This window comes from Netta rufina (assembly GCF_964035555.1).
Source record: "Netta rufina genome assembly, chromosome: 2".
Taxonomy (NCBI): Eukaryota; Metazoa; Chordata; class Aves; order Anseriformes; family Anatidae; genus Netta; species Netta rufina.
In genome coordinates this window covers 11,221,636-11,243,188 of record NC_140124.1, presented here as the reverse complement: position 1 = coordinate 11,243,188, position 21,553 = coordinate 11,221,636, and the positions used below count along the sequence as shown (strand labels likewise).

Below are 21,553 nucleotides of genomic sequence, written 5' to 3'. Positions count from 1 at the left end.
CTGATGCAAGCTTATCAAAGCCGTTTGTTCTCAGTGCGTACAGATTTAAAACAAACAAACAAACAAAAAAACACTAAACACCTGTTTTAGTAACCTAGAAAAATTCCTAATCCATATGTTCCTGCATTGCCTGTTGCAATCAGTGGTCATTTGAAGTAATAAATGCTTACCAGTATCACATATTTGTGGGGGTAATATGCTGCCTTAACAGGAAGATGCCAATATTGTTGCATGAAGGGAAAAAAAAGTCATTTTCATGGTTTCTGGGAGGTGAAACAGCTGAACATGGTAAGTGAATGGGCTTCGAAACTGAAAACACTGAAAATACAGCTTACTGCAGGAATGTGTCTTCTACTCAGTGATAATGAATTTTTGTCTCAAGTTTATTAAAGATCATAAAAAGCTATGTCAATGATGTATCCTCATTTTTTCCTCTCCCAACAGAGAAAATCTTGCCAGTGACATGTACCTTATATCACAGATGGACAGTGATCAGTATGTGCCAATAATGACAGTAGCAAACCTTGATCATGTCAAGAAACTCAGTACTGATATGGATTTGATTGTTGAAGTGCTGAGATGTAAGTAAAATAGATGAATGCTTGAATGCATTTCGATTACTGCTGTAGGACTATTAAGTGGGATTTTGAATAACTTTTCATTTTGCTTGTCAAGTATTACAATAAAATGTCATCCTTTTTACTGTAAAGCTTGAAGAGCAGGCATCTTCCGGTTTAGATCATGATGCTTTTGGAACAGTAGCCCTGTAAAAGCTACTTTGCATTTGAGGTATTGATAAATGATCTATGTAAATGAGAGTAATGTGAATTTAGGTTCTCGGAAAAGGCCACTGGACACTACCCCTGAAGTAAGAATTAAGAAAGAGCAATACTCAATGTGCAACTTAAAAGGGATAACTAATGAAATGTGATTTCCTAGTCTGGAAGTGTAGGAAAAGAGTGGAGAGTTCAAGGAACGTGTCTGTTCAGTTTCACACGTTGAAAGTTATCAGCAGTCTTTACTATTTCTTAATATTTTGAAATATTTAAAGTTTTACATACGCAATTTTGTTGTAAAAATGTGTCCAAAGCATCTTCTGGTGTGCAAAGCTATTATGATTGCTGACAGCTAAAATACATTTTTCTTTCCTCTCTTAGCGTTGCCTTTAGTCCAAGTGGATGAGAAGGGAGAAAAGGTTAGGCCAAATCAGAATCGCTGTATTGTGATTTTACGTGAAGTACCTGAATCTACCCCCATTGAAGTAAGTAACTGTTCAGTAAGAAGAATGTTTCTTACTTCATATTTGGAAGTTAGATTTTTTTTTTTTTCCAGGTTTTAATAAGAGCATCATATTTCTTACTATGTTTCTTATTACTGTCTGCATTTGTAAGCCTCAGTTCATAGTTTTTGTATGGATAATGAATGTTTGATAGAAGCATATCACTCAGACTGCAGTAAAATCTGTAGCTCTAAAGAGGGCTGAATAACTGATGATAATGTGTTTAGTAGAGATCCCATAATTTTCGTGGACTCTGGCATATCCATACACACTTGGCTCTTAGCTATTTGGATAAATAGCAAACACAGATCAGAGAAGATAAATCTTGGAATGGAAAATGACATTGCTGCACCTTTTCAGGATAAAGTTCGTAAAGCTTTGCAAACATTCCCACAATGCTGAAGGTAGAGGTGTCAGCAAGTCACTAAGGATCTTGCTAGCTTGTGGAATTGGGTATAAGAGTGGTGAGCTTAATTCTTTGAATGTATAAGTAGGACTGCTAGATTAAAAACTTACACTGAAGAAATAATTGACCTAGAGAGACTGGAGCACAAAAAATGCTCAAAGGAATCAGAGGGAAGAAGTTAGATGTGTTATGTACACTGCTTAAAAATATCAGCTGCTTTTAACTTTCTAAATGAAATGTAGCCTTTCAAAGACTGCCTGGCTTTTAATATAATATATTGTCTTACTGTCATCAGTTTGTCAGGTTGGATATATTAGCACTGGGTGGTCTCTCTTAAATGCTTAAGAACAAAAACAAAGTTCAGAGAAGTCTGAAGTGAAGTGTTTTATACATTGTGTTTAAACTTGTGAGACTGGAAAATCTAGACTTAACCAGCCAGGCTTAACGGGATACATTTTCTGGCTGAGCGTGGTCAGGCTTTTTTAAGCAGCAGTGTTCTGACACACTGTAAGGCCTCCCAAGTTGCATTGCTTTTTGATGCTGGTTGACTCCATTCAGTGACAAAATTGAATAGTATGCAAAATAATAAAAGCCTATGGTGTGTCTTTTCTATAAAAATCAGTTCATTGTTTTTCAGGTAACATAAACCCTGCTCTCAAATATATTAATCAGTAGCCACTTGAGTTAAAGTGTATCTCCAAATTTCTGCCAAAAGGTCAGGGATCTCCTATCCCATGCAGTATGGACAAGTCTGTGTGGCTCCATGGATCTGGGGGCAAGGGAAATGCAGACATTGTTCTGGATCAGCTTCCTCATCTCTTGTGGACACTGGTGCCTCACAAAAGGACGGAAGAAGTGGTTTTATTCAGGAGTGATAAGATGCAACAGCTTTGCAGGAGAATTCTGCACTTGATGCCAAATTTACTTGTCTCTCTATGGCCTAAATAGCTTATCTCCCCTAGCTCAAGGGAGCAAGCAGGAGCTGCTTTTGATATGGCCTAGACAGTGCTTCCCCATATTTCTTCAAACTACCAGGGAGCCTGGAGAGGTAACACTTAGAGTAGGTGTTCTGAAGTTCTTAGTTCCTGTTCTGTAAGCTGAAAAGTGCTTTTGATTTTTCTTATCAGGAGTTCTAGAATCCTGTTTCAAAATGATGTTTTCTTGTTTGTACACTTCTCTCCCACACTTTTCTCTTCCTTTTCCTACTGCTTTCCTTAGGAGGTTGAAGCACTTTTCAAAGGAGATAATTTGCCTAAATTTATCAACTGTGAGTTTGCCTATAATGACAACTGGTTCATCACGTTTGAATCAGAAGCCGATGCACAGCAGGTAACACTTATTTTTTTAGAAGCATTTGAAATTATAACAGGAAACAAGGATGAAATTGGGGAATATTGCCTGGGTTACAGAATCATAGAATGGTTGAGTTTGGAAAGGACCTTAAAGATCATCAAACTCCAACCCCCCTGCCATGGGCCCTCCTGGAGGAGGTGTTATAAGCTGTATTACAAATGTATAAGAACTTATGAAGAAAAAATCCTTTAAAAATCAGTAATGCTTCCCATTAGCTAACACTCAGTTATCAGTACTATTAAACATAATCCTTTAAGTTTTATCTTGTTTGCATATCCTGGCTTCCTGGCCAAAGCTATAATACTATGTACTAAGAGCATTGATATTTTAAATGACGCATTGAAACACTTCATTTGTAAGACTTAACATCTTGTTTTAATGCTACTGAAGCACTTCTGCAGTGATAACTTAAATCTCGCCAGATGCAGATTAAATATGAGGGCTTTCTTTAGTCCAACATTAACGGACACTTCAAGAATTATTGTTAGGCTTAGCCTGTCAAAACTTAACTTGCCTTTGTTTAAACTATATTTGACAAATTTTACAATGACTTTTTAAAGGCTTACAGATACCTTAGAGAAGAAGTGAAAACTTTCCAAGGAAAACCCATTAAGGTAAGTAGAGCTTTAAGTTTTATTTTCATGTGTGCGCGCATATGTTCTTTTATTGTGGGGGCCCACTTGTGTTTTTTGATATATATAAAGGTGGTCCAATCTCAGCAGCCATTTGACCTGGAGATTGGTTTTGAAATGTAGCAGATGCTGTTATACTTCTCCTTTTCCTCCTTTCTGGCAGCAGTATGTCCAACCCAGCATCAGGCCAGCAGGGAAGCATTCAGCAGTTCCTGCCTGCCTTGAAGGAGAGAGCAATGACTGACAAGTGTACAGTTTGAGATCTGCTAGTTTGAACCATCCTGATTACATTTGAAAGGCTGCTGTATTAAATAATCTAATCTCCTTTGCAGGCAAGGATAAAAGCAAAGGCAATAGCTATAAACACATTTTTGCCAAAGAATGGATATAGACCTCTGGATATGAACCTCTACACGCAGCAGCGTTACACAACATCCTTTTACTTACCTCCAGTATACAGCCCCCAACAGCAGTTTCCGTTGTACAGCTTAATTGCCCCACAGACCTGGTCAACCACACACAGCTACCTTGACCCTGCTTTGGTAAGTCTCTCACTTAAAAAGCGGTTAATTCTGCTCAAAGTTGGTATTTTTGGTATGGAGTCTTTGAGGTACGGGAAGCATACGTATCCTAAAAAGGGTGGTTTTAAGATGCTGATTCTTCTTGAAAAACAGTTCTTGAAAATTCTCCATGGTGTACGAGATTGAGAATAGCATCTGTTCTTAAACTGGAGCAAGATCCTCTTCTTAACCTTTCAGGTTTTGAGGCAGTAGTTTTTTCCAGAGATTAGCAAAGTTTTCTCTTGGAAATGGCCAAGTAAAGACTTCCTTCAGCAATGGTCAAAAACCCTCTGTAGAAACTAGAGCTTCAGAATATGTACGTGAATAGCAGAAAAAAATTTGTACGGAATAACTTGAATGTTATCACATCACATAAATGAGGATGGTTTTGCGTCTTGGTCTTCCAGCAGGGAAGTTCTAGCTTAACCTGCTAAATTCCCTTAAGAATATGCCAAACAGGGTAAAATATTTTCTGTGCATCTTTTTGGCAATAAAAAATAAATTGTGTTAATTAAAAAAAAAAAACTTAAAATGCGTATTTTTCAAATCCTTTAAAAAAGGGTAAGCCTTAGAGCTAGAGTGGTAGCTGTAAGTCCTTTTATACTCCCTTGGGACATCCATCCTGCAGTGAGTGTTCCATCTTTTCCTCCATTATAACATTCTTGGCTCATTTTAGTCTTCCATTGTCATCTTATGGAAATTAATATGAATATAGTTTTCTGTTAATGAGTCAGGGACTAATGTTGTCCTCTGGAGCTGCTTTGTCCCCTCTATAAATGCCTCTTTGCTTGCAGCTAAAAAACTAGGGTAGTAATGCTTCAAAATCAGAAGCTTTTTAGATTTTTTGGCAGAGGATGAAAGTGTCCTTGAACAAACTTGAGCAAACTTCCTGTGTACCAAACAGCAAGCTAATTAAAAAGTTGGTGTGCTAAACACTTCACACATAGGGAAGGCAGCCAGAGCCCTTGCAGGGGAAGGCTTTTTAAGGGGGATGAAGAACGTGGAGGAGACAAGGTAACGAGCATAGTGAACGATGTTATTCTAAGAGGCAGACATGTTATTAAGCGGCAGCTAAAACGAATGTGGTTCTTACTCTAGAAAAATGAAAGCCAGCTATTGCACAAGTCTTGCTGTGGAATAGTGGAGTCATTTGGTAGCACCGATGTACATGGAGATTAATTGGCTGCAGGTTCAAGCACAACATAGTCTGTATCTGCCTGAAGTTATTGTGGAACTTCGTACTCCTGAAAGCTTACTAGTCCTGGCTTTTGGGGGAAGACTTTAAAAGTTTGTCAGCATTGAAGTTCTTCTACCTTTCTTAGTAAAAAATAAGAGAATTAACTGGCAGAGCATTGCCTCCCACTGTGTTGAGGCATCTTGCCATTGGCTGGCTGCACATCTTTACAGCATTTGGCTCCACTTTGTGTACATGAATGTAATATGATGTTTATTGAACCTTCGTGGTGGTTTCACACAATAGAAAAAGCTATATTTGAATAGAAATTATTAGTGAGGAGAATAGGGACCAAGAGGAACAATGATACTGCAATAATTTTCATGAGACAAGATGGCAGTTTGCGTGTAGAGATGGCGTGCACATATGCCAGAAGTTTCTCTCCTCTTCTGCTTCAGCATAAATGCTAACTGTACTTTCTCATCTCTAGCTTGTGATGAAATACACATAATAGTGTAGGCTTAAAGCTTCAATTCTGAAACTAGAGTTTCGCAGCATGGCCTCCAAATTTTAAAATTACCTACTACTTCTTCAAGTAAATAATAGTATTTAAAAAAGATTTATCCTGTACAATTTGTAAAAATAGGTGTACTTCTGAGGAATCAAATTAATTCTGTGGAGAAAGCAAATTAATGCTTTTGCCATTGGAAAATGGAAATATGTTTTTTTTCTCTAAAAGGATCATCCGTCTAAAGGAAGAAGAGGTGAAAATTGTTAGTGTCCATTTAAGCAATGAATTAAATGGATTTTCCTTTTCTGCATTCAGTGCTTTTTCATTATTCAGGTTCAGTAGCTGTTTACTAGCTTTGGTTGAATTTACAGTGTTCAAGATATAAATATCAAAGCACAAAGCACTTCAAAGCAGTGTTTTGATGAAACTTTGTTCTTTCATTAAACTTAAGAGTCTGGTTTGGGAGTCAGAGGTAGCATTTGCTAATGTGCACTAGGTTAGGCAAACAGTAGTTTGGGACAACAGCTTTGGTGTTTTCATTGATTAGTGATTTGCTCTAAGTTTCACAAGAACAAAGACAGGGTTTTTTAGACAAGCATGTATAGGAAACTGTTAATCCCAGCTGTTTTGGAAGATGCAGTCTTTTTCATCATTTAATTATGTACAGAAAGAGTGCTATATTGAAGTTTATTCCTGAGTATGACGTAAACATTAATTGAAAATAGTCTTACTCTTCTGCATTTTAGTTATTTCCAGGGAGAGAAGGCGATAAGCAAGCTTTTGCTATCACTAATGATACTTCCTAAATAAAACTCATTCATACTTTTTTTTTTTTTTTTTTTATAAAAGTACATTATGGAGGTTGGGGAAGCTAATATGAATGTGCTTCAAATTGAGGTATCTTGTTAATATCAGATGTTGATATGCGCCCACCCCCATAAAATCGTTTGCTAATGCATTTTCTTTTGGGAATGATACAGTAAGTTACATGTAGTTTAAGTTAGTAAGATGCAAAAAGAATCAGGTCTATTTAACATCTACTAGCTCTCTTGGCTTTATATAGGTGTCATGTGGAAGATAACTAACTAGAATGAGGAACTAATGGAGAAGGTTTATTTTGAGTGATTTGCATATAAATAAGAAATATTTACATGTTGTGTACATTAGAGACTAACAATATATGGCTTCAGGGTTAGAGATGCTTCACAGTGTGGTCTGAAATAAGAGGAGTGTTGCTTACAGTTGAGAATTTTGGCTCAATATTTCTCAATACTTCTAACAAGTCATAGCTTGAGTATATGTATATAGTGGCTGTGTTCTCAAAAAAACACAAACACCACAGCATTTTGTAAGGTGGTTACAAGGCACTGGGCAAACACTCTATTGCTGTTTGAGACATTCTCTTAAACACTGACCTGTGTAGAAGGATATAAAATAAAAGGCTTAGAGAAAATCGTACAAAGTTTGTTTATACTCATGAGCATGATATATATGTATGTTTGTTTGTTTGTTTGTTTTTTAGGTAACACCATTTCCAAATACTGGATTTATCAATGGGTTCACATCTCCAACCTTCAAGCCTGCTGCTTCTCCACTGACTACACTCAGACAGTATCCTCCCAGGAACAGGCAAGTTCAACTTTCTTTTAGCAATATACACACTGCTTTATTACCCAGTATGTGGGGTTTTAATCTACTCATCCTAGAAACACCACCTAACTTGAAAATATTTGTGAAACTGAACTTGGTACAAGGTTAAGTGACACCAAAGGCCAGATGGCGTTGCTATTGTTAGTGAACATGCTGCTTCTAATTGCAAATGGAGTGTCTGAAAGCTGAGAACTTGTCTGTTCCATGATTTAATACGTTCAGATAAAATATTCTGAATGATGGCAAGTGACCAGCAGGATTATTGATCTAGCAGTTTCAGTTTCAAGTAGTTTTTAGTTAAGCCAGAGTTGAAAATAAAATGGAAGGGTTCACATGGCCTGTTGAAATGAATATTTAAAATTCCTGTAAATGAAACACTCAACAGAGGACCAAAGACTTTGCTTCTTCTGAATTCTGTGTATAGGCTTAGGCCTCATAGTATGTATGTTGAAATGACTTTTGAATTTGTAGGAATCCTAGCAAGTCCCATATACGACATACAATACCCAGTGCAGAAAGGGGACCTGGGCTTCTAGACAGTCCTACAATATTCAACTTTTCTGCTGATCGTTTAATCAATGGCGTCAGGAGTCCACAGACGCGGCAGCCGGGACAAAACAGGACACGGATGCAGAATGCTACTACGAGTTACACCAAGAGGGAAGTAGGAACTGGACGAATGGAACAGACCAGTGTGGACTCGTCTCCTGGATTAGGTAGAGGAAGGTGAGTGTGCTTCTGTAGATATCTGCTGAAGTACACACTATTGGTGCTGCTGCTTTTAGTAAAAGAGGAATGCTATCAGTGCTGTTCTCATTACTATTTTAATCTGAGACTCTCTCTTCAAACCTAAAATCTTGCAAAGTACTTCCTCTGAAGCTCTAAATAGAGGGGAAAAAAAAAAAGTGAAGTGGAATTGCATACTTTCCTACCAAATGAAAGCCATTAAAGGCACCTGATGAACAACTTACATAGATCTAATCCTCTATGCTTTCTTTAGGTGTTGTAGGAAAGGTTTTTGCATGTTTGGCTTTAATGAAGCAGTTGTGCCATTCCATTGTCACAGTGTAGATCGTGCACCTGAAAGACCAGAATTTTACCCGTATTAGATGTTTACAACGTTCAAGATGATGGCTTTGTATGGAGGGATATGGAGGGAGGAAGAAGGATTACATGCAACTAAGAAAACCTATTGTTGTGCAGTTTGAGGGGGAGCTGAGGAACTGAAAACTGATGGAACCAATTTTAATTTGAGAATTTAGCAGGTTAATCTTAGAATTTTTGAAACACGGGGCAGTTCTAATAAGTGCTTTATAAAAGTCCTTTCTTTAATGATGGTTGTGCTTTTGTTTTCAAGTAAACCATTTTGAGTCACTTACTGAATCAGAAGATAACTTGCATCTTTTGTAGATGATCCTACATTAAACTTGTGTGTTTAAAAAAAAATATTCCCCTGGCTATTCAAAGGTTTTGTCTAAGCATTATACATATTTGGCACCGAGATGCACTTTTAACTCAGGAATTACTTGCAAATAGTGTGTTATGCTGACTTGTATAAAGTCTGTGCCTTTATTTTAATGAGTTTGCTAACCTTTCCCTAAAACATTCTAGACAGGTTATTAAGAACTAAAGATGAATGAAACAGTGATTCAATTTAATTTCTCTGTTCATGTAAAGGTGAGGTTCTGATAACTGTTTTCTTTCCCTTAGGAAAAACTCGTATGGCTACCGAAAGAAAAGGGAGGACAAGTTTACGGTGAGTTTTCCTGATCGCATTCAATTATAATTAAAGTGGGGTAGCTAGGCAATAGTATGGATATTATGTGTAATAGCAGGTGAGATGAGCTATTGCAGAAGAACTTGTTTGACTGAAGATAGCTGATTAAATTCACTTGAGTTTACTGCGTTTGGGTATCAGAGAACATTGTCCATTAATTCAAAAGTCAGCAAAAAGTTAAAATTACTCTTTTATCATGGCAAATGACTTCTACCTTACTTTTATTTTGTCAGTGTGATTGACTGTTTGCATTCACGGAGGGCCAACTTTAGCCTAGCTTGAGATTTGATTATCATTCATGTAGACATTGAGTAGTTTACAGATCCATGTGTCACATAATGTATAGCTAGAATGTTAGCTATGAAGTGATCAGTTATTTCTTTAATACATCTCCCTGTTTCTCCCTTTCTACTTCCAACTCTGAGGAGAGTTCAGAAACAAAACAAACACAACAGTTCTAGTTCTCCTTGGAAGAAGGACAAAGCTGTTTTTTCAGGAACCATATCGTCATTCTTCATTTATAGGGAGGGTATGAGAGATTCTGCTTATGCAAGAGGCACTAAGGTGTTCAGGACCACTTGATAAGGGTGGATATGCTAACACTTGAAATACTGTGATTTTTGTGAACTTAAATTCAAGGTGGAGACCTAAATAAATACTTGAAAAGACTGGACTTAACTTCTTTCTTCTACCCACTAGCTATGTTTTAATAGTACTAGGGTTTGGTTAGCTAAAACCAGGCACTTCTCTGCAATTTATTTCTGCTTCACATTGCAAGTTCATGAAATCTCACTGGATTATTTCATGATTCATGTTAGAGTTGCAGAGAAATGGCACTGCTTGAGCCATAACGCTTTCTCAGAAGTCTGAAATAATTGCATTTGCATATTGGTGCCTCCTGCTGTTGAGTAGTTTAATGGGACACGGATAAAAAAGAATGTCAAGGCTTTAGGAAGTATAACAGGGCAAGTGGTTCCTTTTGGTTCTTGTCAAACTTCTCAAAACTCAGTGAGATCAGATTACATGTAGGGTTCTCAGTACTTGTTTCTTCTGCTCTTTAAGAGCTGCTTGATGTTTTTTCCATCAATGATTTTTTTTCTTTTCTTTGAAAGAACAAGGAAGTGGTACAGGTTAGGCATGATGTATAAATGAGTGGCAAGAGCGAGGATTACCTGGGGCACTCTTACTGAACAAAGAGGCTCTTCAGATTCGGCTGACTTTAAAGGTTGTTTTAACTTTAAATGTAAAACTGACTTCTTTGGAAGTCAGGTCTACCAGTTCCCTTTTCTCAGCAGCAGGCTTTAACTGCAGCCTGTGTAGTCAGGTTCCTTCCAGTCTCTTGGCCCATGAATCTTTAGTCTCTGCTGTCCCATACTGCACCTTCAACAAAGGTGGGAGCAGCTGCATGCCCTCAGTACACTGTTAGGTAACATATCCTGAAGTGAAAGATTGACGTTTGACACCTTCAGAATCCAGGATCCTATTTCATGTGCAGTGGTTGTATATTGTATGTAGGACATCAGCACAGCCAGCTGTATTTGAAAGAAGAGATGACTTCTTTTAATTTTTAGAAGGAGCACTTACAGGAAGAATGCATCCTTGCTCAAGAAAGCACACGAAACCTGAAATTGATCAGTTTGTATCTGAGGCTACCCAGGGACATAAGCCAATTACTGAACTTGTATGAAGTTGACTTAAGAAATTTTATGCAGTTGGCAGCTTAAGTTATGTTTAAGTCTTTCCCAGTCCCTCTGATTCAAAATGTTAATATATCCACGTTAACTCTCTCTTACATATTTTAGGGGGGATCTACTTTTTAGGAATATCTAAAGCAGTATCTATTACAGGATGTTAGTCCTGTTTAAGAAAACAAAGTTCTCTGATTTGAAATACTGGCTTAAAAAGGAAAAGGTTGTCCCTCTTACAGTTTGAGCTGGATAAAGTGTAGTTTCTTTCTGTGACCCTTTGTTGGGTCACCTAGCTTCTATTTTTATATATTTGGGAGGCTTACAGCATTCATTGCTGTAACACTCTTGAATTCTGTCTTTGGAGGGGCATAATGCTGATTTAGTAGCAAACCTGAGGGTTGCAGTTGTTCTTGCTTCTGTGTCTGTTCTTTCCCTATTTACCAACTGATAGACCCTTCTTTTGGCATAAAAAGTAGTTTGTGAAAGGATCTCAAGGGTAGTTTTGTATGTCTATTGTTCTTCGTGAAAAAGGGAATAAAACAGTAAGTAATGCAACATTTTCCCTGTTCTGTCTATAAGCATTATTCTCACATTCAGCGATATACTAGGAACTGTTTCCCTTGTCAAAAATAGGGATCGTCTCAAAGACAATTTTGTACTTACTATTTTGAAGCAGAGATCACGTTAGCACAGTCATGAAACAGTAACATCTGCTACATCTTTGTTTACATGATGTAGACAAAGTTAATGGGTAACTTAAGTTCCAGTATATAACAAAATGAATTTTAGTTTTTTGACAGAAATAGAAGTTTTACAAATTCAGTTTTACAAATTCTTACAAGCAGTTTCCATGAGTGATCTTTGCCTGAAAGACTCATTTAATTCTTGAACTGCTGTAGGTTATATGGATTTAAACCCAATAATGTTTTTGCCTGGAACTTTGTTTTTCTTAGGTTTAATTAGAAAAATTCATGTTTCAAAAATCGCTTTGATTATTTGCATTTTAAATGTGTACTCATATGGTCACTTAGTAAATTTGATGAAAATTGCCATCATCTACATTAAATGCAAGGCATGCTGTCTTGCCAATTTTTAATATATCCAAACTTGAATGATATAAGATTCTTGTTATCTCTTGCCTTTCACATAGAATGTTAACATCAACACATAAAGGGGCTTTATTTCTGAATTCTCACTGTATCATGATATCTGAAATGGTCTTTTTCATGTCAGTGTATTGTACATCCTGAAAGAAGGGTCAGGGAGAAGACTTAACTATACCAGTAGCATTACAGTTTATGCATGTGATGTTTTTAAAGATATTTATGCCATCCCATTTAAATTAAATTAAATATTTTAAAGGCACCAATGGAAAATGAATTCCTGGGTACTGTGATTTTCTTGGGAAGTGAGGTGGAGGGAGGTCTGCAGGGCTTTGCACATGTAAATCAAATGTAAAACATTTAGATTAATGATTTTCCTTTCTGTCATCCAGTGTGGTAACCTCAGCATGTTATTTCTGTTCCAGAGAGGCCAAACACAGTCTCCACCACCCCCAAAACCTCCGTCTCCTAGCTTTGAATTGGGTTTATCTAGCTTTCCTCCATTACCCGGGGCTGCTGGCAATTTAAAGACCGAAGACCTTTTTGAAAACAGACTGTCCAGTGTGGTAATAGGAACGTCAAAAGAAAGAGTGAGTAGTCAGTGTTTGTTTTCATTGGGAAAACAAAGAATTGCATATCTCTTGCTTTCAGATTTGGTGTCTTATGTAGAAAAGACATGGGTCGTGAGAAATGCTTTTAAAAAAACAGCTGTCAAATGTTCTGTGACTGCCTTCTGCATTTATATTTTGGAATTTGTTGGGTATTCTCTTTGAAACAGTGTGGAATACGTGCACCTGCACAAGTAGATTATCAGAGATTAGAAAATGTGCTCTTTACCGTTCTTGATTGCCTCAGCGTTTTTGATGGACCCATGTGAAAAATGATTAATTTTCCTCCTATTTGAAAGTCAAGACTTCTGAACTGTGTATAAAACACTTTCAAGTGACAAACTTTTAAGTGCTGAGATATAAAGAAGCTGCCTATGTAATCTTAATACACAAAGCATCACAGCTGGAGCAAGAACTGCTATCAAAACCAGCTGGTTCCAAGAGTTGTCGTGTCATATTGCACAAAGATTGTAACTATGATTTGTCAACCAAAGTTTGCTCTCTAGATACAGTGGAGATGCAGGTGAGAATTGATGTTCAGTAGCTGTTCGTAGATTTCATCCTTAGAACTGTCTTAGAACTGTGAGTGACAGTATGTTCTCTATTAAGAGTGATATGCCCTGTACACTACTGAACAGTCCAGGCTATGGAAGTTTATAATTTAAAATTTTTCTTAGCTGTAATGTTAATCTGTGTTTTGGTAGCTTTGCACCTCTATATCCAGGGGCTGACTTCTAAATGAAGAAGCTAACTGCTGGACATAGCAGTGTAAAGCAACCAAATGAACACCGAGATCTTCTGATTTTTCCTTTAAAACCTGAACTGTTGCATGTGTGTTTTCTTGTTGTCCAGGTATCAGAGGTTGTTAGGACATAGGCTGGTTAAGGAAAGAAGTAGCAGGGCGGTCTCCATCCAAGAGAAATTATACAGACATGGTATTTATTTTGTCTCCTGCACATGAGACAAGAGACAGCTGCATTCCACGGCTGTGTTTAGAAGGAACATGCAGAATAGTGCCATGATAAGAGTAGTCTTCAATTTAATGTGTGCCAGTAATCTAGATTGTGATCTGTTCTTGGCAATCTGTGTACTTGTATTTTACCTATATTATTTCTAGAGTGGTTTTAGCTATTATATTTCATGTTCTAAATATAATTTCAGCAGTCACCAGCACTGCTACAATTTAAAACGTGTTGCTCCTCCTGTTACAAATCCAGTACTTGCTTTGCACTGTACTTAACCTAATGAATCTGCACTTCTCCCCTGTAGAGTCACTGAAGTGATACTGTGCAGGTACAATGCACTGACACATTTAAGTTTCCTTTGATTTCCTATTTTTATTTTTCTGGGTTCCATGAGTTAATGTCTGTACCATTGTGTGCAAAAGAGGAATTGCACTATTTCTATGTTGGCGTGAATAATAAGATAGCAGTAACTGGCTTCAAAGAGCAATTGTGTTCTACTAGCAAGGTTAACACTGGAATCTTGCCAGTTCATACAGGCTATTTTTCATCTTAATCTCAGCAATTTTTTGTTGCATGACATAGCTACGTAGCGCTGAATTAGATTTAGGCAGTGCTACTCCTGTTTGACAGATTGGCAAGACCTGTGTAAAGAAGCTAAGTGGACTTAGGTTTTATGATTTCCAGCAATTGTTACGGAGCCATCATATCTAGCTGCTCTTTAGATGTAGCTCTGGGGAATGGCAGGAGCTAATCATCCCATATTTTCTAACTGGGAAGCTGCACCTCTGTCAGATGAGAGGCTGAGAGTTTTGGCCTAGCAACAGCACTTGTATGTCTGCTTCACTTGAAGTTATTGTCAATAAACCATGTACCTACAAATTTCAATGGACTTGGGCCAGAATGCTCAGCAACTTCCAAATTCAAGACTAGGCACGTACTGTTACAGTGAGTATGATTGTAGAAGCTGTTCCTTCATTTTTAAACATCCGCCTCATATGGTTCTACTTTTATTTCAAATAAAACCAGGCTTAAATCCAGTGTAGTAACCTATGCTGCCTGATTTACGTGTCATCAAATACCATTTTCTTTTTTAGTAGTGACCACAGGAGTCTTGTGTTTTATGACCTTTGACTGCTGGCCTTAGGGGTAGAAGGATGGCTATTTTGTTCCTTCTGTGCTGGGGTTCCGCCATTGCTCTCCCTTCTTTCCAGTTCTGGTTCTAGAATCAGTCAGGTCAGAAGCAGTATGAAAAAACACTTTTTAAAGCACGTGAAATGGTTAAGTTATTAGAAATACATTTTTTAAATTAAAGTCTTGTTTTACTTCTTACTTTGTGACAACTTAAATTCATGTATGCATCTTGAATCTATCTGGCCTGTATCTAGAAACACAATCTCACTTGATAACAGAATAATCTTGTCAGGGCTGCAGAAAAAGCCTCTTCTCGTAGCAAATCACACTAAGCATAGAAAAGGGACTTTGAATTGATGGTCATATCCTAGTTCGCAAAAACTTCTTTTTTTTTATTTTTTTTTTTAGAGTTGTTTTGCTTTTAGCAGCAGCTATCAGGATGGTGCTGAGTTAGAAGCTAGAGCTTTGCAGAAGCTGATTTTTAGTGTGTAACTCTGGGAGACTTTTGTCTTAATAAGCTAACTATGGGTATGGAAGGAGACTCCAAGCTGCCTTTGTCACCACCGGATGCAAAATTCCAAGGTCAAAAGAAGTGATTTTGTCATCCAGATGTATCCCCCAGGGAAAAAAGCTTCAGACTCCCTTGCAAAAGAGCCTTGGTGTGATTTGTCAGTGTTCCTAAGTAATTGTAAAGGGAAAAAACTTTAGTTCCAATCCATGTATTGAACCCTTCCAATATAGGTAGCTAATTCTGTAGCTTCCTGTAGCTAATTCACAATTTGAAATCGACATATAAACTGTTTCCTGATTGCATTAATTTTCAGGCAAACCACGTTAATTGGATACTATGATTGCCCTTCTGTGCCTTTTTTCTCCTTCAGAACGTTAATGTGGATGCAAGTACAAACACTATTCCATCTGGAATTCCTCGGGAGCCATTGTTGCCAGTCTCTTCTACATTGCCCAGGACGTTTGAAAGGTCTCCTTCGCCAACCCAGTCTTCTGAGTAAGAACTTAATTACGCATCTGTAATTATTCTACTCTGTCATGTTTGCATTTGCTGTGATCAGAATGCAAGATGGAACACTGTAAATAGCTTTTAAAATATTGATTAAAGTAATTTTTTGTACTTGTAGCAAAGGCAATGAAACTTAATTTCTGAACATCATATAATAGTATTATAATAGTGATCCAGACAGTCATTCAACAGACAAACATTTAGTGTTGTATTTATGTTTAGTGTTGTATTTTAGTCTTAGCAAGTATTAAAAAATTACTGAGTACTTACTTCACTGTCTTGTATTTAGATAGCTTTGAAGCATAGGGAGTAAATCCATGATCCTGCGGGCAGTATCATTGTCCATACAATAAAGAATCATAGAACAGTTTGGGTTGGAAGCAACCTTAAAGATCGCCTAATTCCAACCCTGTCAAGGGCAGGGACTCCTCCTGCTAGACCAGGTTACCCAGAACTCCATCCAGCCTGGGCTGGCTTGAGCACCTCCAGGGATGGGGCATCCATAGCTCCTCTGGGCAGCCTGTGCCAGCGCCTCACCACCCTTGGAGTGAAGAATTTCTTCCCAATATCTAATTTTAATCTCCCCTCCTTTTAGTTTAAAGCCATTATCCCCTGTCCTTGTCACTACACCCCCCAATAATGAGTCCCTCCCCAGCTTTCCTGAATGCCCCTTTAGGTACTGGAAGGCTGCTGTAAAGTCTCCCTGAACAACCTCAACTCCCTCAGTTTGTCTTCATAGGAGAAAAAGGAGTAACATAACTGACTACCAAAAGCTATCAGAATGTCACAAATACTAGGTCATGTCAAATTCCACACTAACATTTGTTTGATAGTGTTTTTTAAATGCAATGCTAGTCATAGCTACAATTTGCCTGGCACGCTATAACTTCACAGTCATACTCAGACAGTTTCAGAGCCATTACTAGATCAATCACTTATCCTGATGTTTCAGTTCTTGTGAGACTTTTTTCCTGCTGGATACTTTACAGGGACTCCAAGGTTGTGGATAAACAGCAGAGAGAGACACAGAGTGCAGAAAGGCTTTCTTCTTCCACACTCAGTACTGCATGTAAATCGGTACAAGTCAACGGGGCTGCCACGGTAAGTACCCTCACTACTTCACTTTTTCCTAATGATTCATTTTGGTGTATTTAACAGAATATTGCTTCTGTTGCTCTCCAATGCTGCTTGATCATGTGATGTGCAATTAACAGTTCAAAAATACTCAAGATAACTTCCACTGAATGATAGCGCTACCTGAATTGTCGTCTTACTTGGTAGTTGCCTTGAGGTAGAAGTATTAATCTGTATGTTAATACCTAAACTGGAGTGTTCGTGCTGTTTCAGCTGTTTTAGTGTTTACCTGAATTCGAAGTATTTTCTCTGTCACAGTATCCCATTGTTCTGGAATAGCATTTTCCCTTGTCTTGCACCTTGTTTTCTGTACCACTTCTGTAACCTTCATATTGAAACTCTTACACGCATGTTTAAGCACGGCAGTTGCTTGTCACAAAAGGTTTTACCTTTTTTGTTCATTAAAGTAAATGATTTTTGCTCAGGATGCTTTAACTCTTCTGTCCTGTTTGCTGTTGATTTCCCAGGAACTGCGAAAACCTAGTTATGCAGAAATTTGCCAGAGAACAACTAAGGATCCTCCTACATTGCAACCCCAGAAAGAACAGAAGCCAAACACTGTAGCATGTGGGAAAGAAGAAAAAAAGCCCACAGAAACAATAGAGAAAAACAGAGAACCTCCTCCTGCGAAGTCACATCCTGGACAACCCAAAGACCAGAGGAGACAGTCAGGACGCAGATCGTCCCCTCCAGCTGTTGTTGGCAAACGCTTAAATAAAGAACAGAACACCCCTCCTAAATCTCCTCAGTGATGAAACTAACAACTGGGAGGGATTCAAAAAGAGGTCTGCTTCCCACAAATTAAACCCATGTTCCCACTAAGATACCTGAGAATGAGTTGCTGGTTAGGAGCTTGCAGTGATACTAGGCATATAACAATGCCTGCAAGTTATTTTTCTGTGAAATACTTTTTCCCCTCTTGAACAAACATTCTATTTTTTCTGGATATTTCTGGATAGTTGTTCTAAACCTTACCTTTAGGTTGGTGCTTAATTGGAGGTGAAGCTTAGTGTGATTATTTTTTTCAAGATGTAAAATATTTGTCTTAGAAAAAGAATCAACTTTTTATTAAGCCTCTCTGTGGCTGTGTGAGTGCAAGCTCTGTATAGTGAGTTTTTTTCTAAACTGTTAAGCAGAAATGTGCTGCTGCAATATTTTTAATAAACTGGTCTGCAAGTACATATCTAAAGTGTCCAAAAGACTGATAACGGCAGCTAGTGTGTAGAGTGCAAGGAAGTAGATATATTTTACGAGTTAGTATGTGACCTTGAAGATTTTTTTTATTGGGCTGCTGTACTAAATGTCAGCAAATGAACTTGCACTTTTAGGTTAAATGAGTAGTTGTTTCTAGCGTTTTTAAAAATCGAATCTTTTTTTTTGATGTTTTGCACACAGAGAATGAATCCTACGGAGCACCATAGCAGTCTTTCTAAAATGTTTCCTTTTTTGACTTACTGCAAGCAAGTAACCATCTTCTCACTCCAGAATAAAACTGATATTATAATTTGCAAATACAAAGCACATTGTGAATAGAAAGAATTAAGTCTGTGAGCTTCTATGGTGGTGAAGCTTATTAGTGGATGTTATCAGGAGAAAGCACTGTAGCCTTCTTGTGATAACCTTAGCTTCCCTGTGCTTGTAAGGGAGTTAACTGAGTCAGCGCTGTATGTTCTGGTTACCCCTGTGCTCTGTGTAGACTTTTTTTTTTTTAAACTCTACCCCAAGTGCTCTTTGAAAGAGTTCATATCTTAGTCAGCCTTGTGTTGACGTCTTCCTGTAACTACAAGCATTGGCATATGGATTTAAATTTTTCGAGCCGTGAGATAATGGTGTTTGTTTTGTGTGGTGGAGGAAGAGATCCCTGATATTTACCTCTGGGATGAGGTTTCTCACACTTACTTTAGAAGTGATGCGCTTTCTGAAGGACAAGGATGCACTAAATTAGCAAGTTTCTAATAAAGTTGAATATAAATTATTTTTGTTTTAAAATGCCTAAAGCTTTTCTTTAAGTGTTTAAACTGCAGGAAGTTCAGACTAAACTCATTCCTGCTGACTATGACAGTACAGTTTATTCCACAAAAATGTTTATTTAAACAACTGATTTTTTTAAAGAATTATTTCCATCCAATATTTAAAGACTTGAATTTTATTTAAACTTGAAAATGACTTTGCCTTAACTTTTGTACAAGACAGCTTAGAGTTAATGAGGTCTGACCCCATTGAGGGTTAGCAAGAGTGGAATACAGAATTACTCAGTTACAGTATGTATCTATTGTCACTGGTCTTACTGGGTAAACATACTGTAGTACAGGAACTAGCAGCAGTTTTTGTAATATACCTTAAAGATCTTAAACAGTTGATCTTTTTCAGATTGTTGAAAAATCTGTAAATGCAAATAGTCAATACTGTATTAAATATGTGCACTTGGAAGTGTGTGCTTTGCTTGTACAGTTGTAAATAATCAGAACATATAAAAAGGTACCCTAAAGAAAAAAATCTGATAAAAATTATTGATATTATAAATGTTGCTGTTGAGCTGGATGTAGATAAACTAAATGTTGTGGTTTGAATATTACTTTAATTTGTTGTTTTTTCTTTTTCTTATTTTATTCTGGTGTGCTGAACTGACTCTGCCTCTTCACTGCAAAAGGGAAACGGAACGAAAAGTCTTATTTGAAAGCCCTCAAATGTTTTCCTAAATCCCTCTAAAAACAAGTGATTTAACCAATTCCAAAGTTTTCTGCAATGTAAATATTGAATTTTAGCAGTCAAACTGTAATTTTAAGTCGTTAATAAAATCAAATTTAATTGGAAAAATCTTTAGACTGCTAAGAAAATATACACTGAAGCTTATTTGTCTGCTTTCGAGAGTATCAGTGCTTTCCTAAGTATGATTCATAGAACTGTAAAGTAACTGTAGAAGTTAACTCCTGATAAATTTCCTATTAAAAGCATCAATCGGTAACTAGTTGACCTAAATCCAGCCTGTTGTATGCTGCAGAATTGGTTAAAATAGGGCATGCTGGAATCCGCTGATTTTTCTCGTTTAAAAAGCGCACTTTGTGAATGCTGTGGGAGGAGATAGGACTCTGACAACATCACCAAAACTGCTCAGCCAGTTCTGTCATTGGATTTTAACATGCTTATCCTTTCCCCGGTGGCAGTGAAAGTGGTAGCTAGATTTGTGTATGGTTTAGGCCGGCTGTATGGTTCATTTTGTTTGTCTGCTGAAAGTGAAAGGCTTACCAGCTGCAAACAATCACAAGTGGTTACTTACGGCGACTGTGTACAGCTAGTCATAATGCTCAACTGGTACATAAGGTAATATATTGAGACCAGCAGGATGTGTTGTGCTGTTCTGATGTATTCTGCTGCCATTTGTGCTAGGTCAATACACTGTAATTACTGCTTACCCAGCAACAGTCTGTTGCATCGAAAGTTTAAATCTTCCTCTGATGTGGTTTTTATAGCTTTTTTTAAAAGAAAAAAAAAAAAAAGGTGACACGCCAAATAGCTGTGTAATGTACAACTTATCCTTACTGCATTTTACTTGGAGATTTTTTTTCCACTCGATGACAAAATGGAGCTTTCGGAGTAGAGTTGTGAAGTTGCATGCAGACTGTTGCTACGATACATGGAGATAATAAAATGTGGCTTTTAAAATGAAAAACCTCCCCAAAGCAGTAGCTGAGTTAAAGGTTCAGGGATACAGTAATTAAAATTGGCATTCTACCTTGTGGGATTGTGTGGTGATGCTCTTCATTTTGCAAACAAGCTAAAACGGGATCTGAGACTCTTCTTCCAGGAATTTAAAAAAAAAAAAAAAGTTGCTTTTTAAACTTTGTGTAATCTTGTTTCAGATCAGTCCCCCACCACGACATTTGTCACTTGCCACGTGGAAACATATGAACGGTGGCAATTTTCTTCGGTTGCTGCTTTATCCTCTTAAAGACTTCAGCAGTTGGCACAGAAAGGCCCTTGTTTGAGCGTGGTGCAGTGTATCTCAAGCAACAGCTGACTGTAATGGTGCATACCTATCTCTGTATCTCCTTCAGCTAGCTACAGTTAGGGATTTTTATGTGCTTTGTAACCTATTACACTAATAGCAGCAGACAATCGAAGATTTCTAAGGAGACCTAACAGCTGCCAATTCATGAAATAGAAGTGTAATACGGAAGCCTTCTTGAGGGTTTTTGTTTTTGTTCTTCTTCCATTAAGACTGGAATCAAGCTTACATGTAAACTATCAGTAATTTAAGTTTCCTTTTGTGTCATAAAATGTAAAACTGTCTAATTTGAAAAAAAAAAAATATGTAGGTTATGAAAAATAAAGATTTAGGCACTGTTGAATTCCTGATTTTTTTAATTAAACCTTTCTTCAGCAGTATTTTATTACCTTTTGTCTTTTGCTCCCATTTTTGGAAATTCTTTATTTCTAATTTTGGGAAAAAAAATTTCTTTCTTTCCTGTTCAGCACAGCTGCTGTAACCATCACCTAGGGCTATGTAGCAGCAGGAGCAAATAATATCACTGGTGGAGGCAGCAATATCTCTCTTAGTTAACTG

General features: G+C 37.4%; 1 protein-coding gene across 3 annotated transcripts in view; it reads left to right on the top strand.

The window, feature by feature from the left end:
- LARP4B (La ribonucleoprotein 4B) overlaps nucleotides 1-21,338 on the top strand; it is a 57,115-nt gene extending 35,777 nt beyond the window's left edge. For 2 of the 3 annotated variants that reach the window (XM_084282178.1, XM_084282177.1), the window contains exons 6-17: nucleotides 445-581; nucleotides 1,158-1,261; nucleotides 2,904-3,014; nucleotides 3,599-3,652; nucleotides 4,003-4,212; nucleotides 7,438-7,544; nucleotides 8,037-8,291; nucleotides 9,276-9,321; nucleotides 12,559-12,723; nucleotides 15,719-15,843; nucleotides 16,845-16,956; nucleotides 17,457-21,338. In XM_084282178.1, coding sequence (XP_084138304.1) covers nucleotides 445-581; nucleotides 1,158-1,261; nucleotides 2,904-3,014; nucleotides 3,599-3,652; nucleotides 4,003-4,212; nucleotides 7,438-7,544; nucleotides 8,037-8,291; nucleotides 9,276-9,321; nucleotides 12,559-12,723; nucleotides 15,719-15,843; nucleotides 16,845-16,956; nucleotides 17,457-17,741 — 1,711 coding nt within the window. In that variant the 3' untranslated portion in view covers nucleotides 17,742-21,338. The remainder of the gene's footprint in view (nucleotides 1-444; nucleotides 582-1,157; nucleotides 1,262-2,903; nucleotides 3,015-3,598; nucleotides 3,653-4,002; nucleotides 4,213-7,437; nucleotides 7,545-8,036; nucleotides 8,292-9,275; nucleotides 9,322-12,558; nucleotides 12,724-15,718; nucleotides 15,844-16,844; nucleotides 16,957-17,456) is intronic. The other variant, XM_084282176.1, reaches the window with a different exon arrangement.
- The last annotated feature ends 215 nt before the right edge of the window (nucleotides 21,339-21,553 follow it).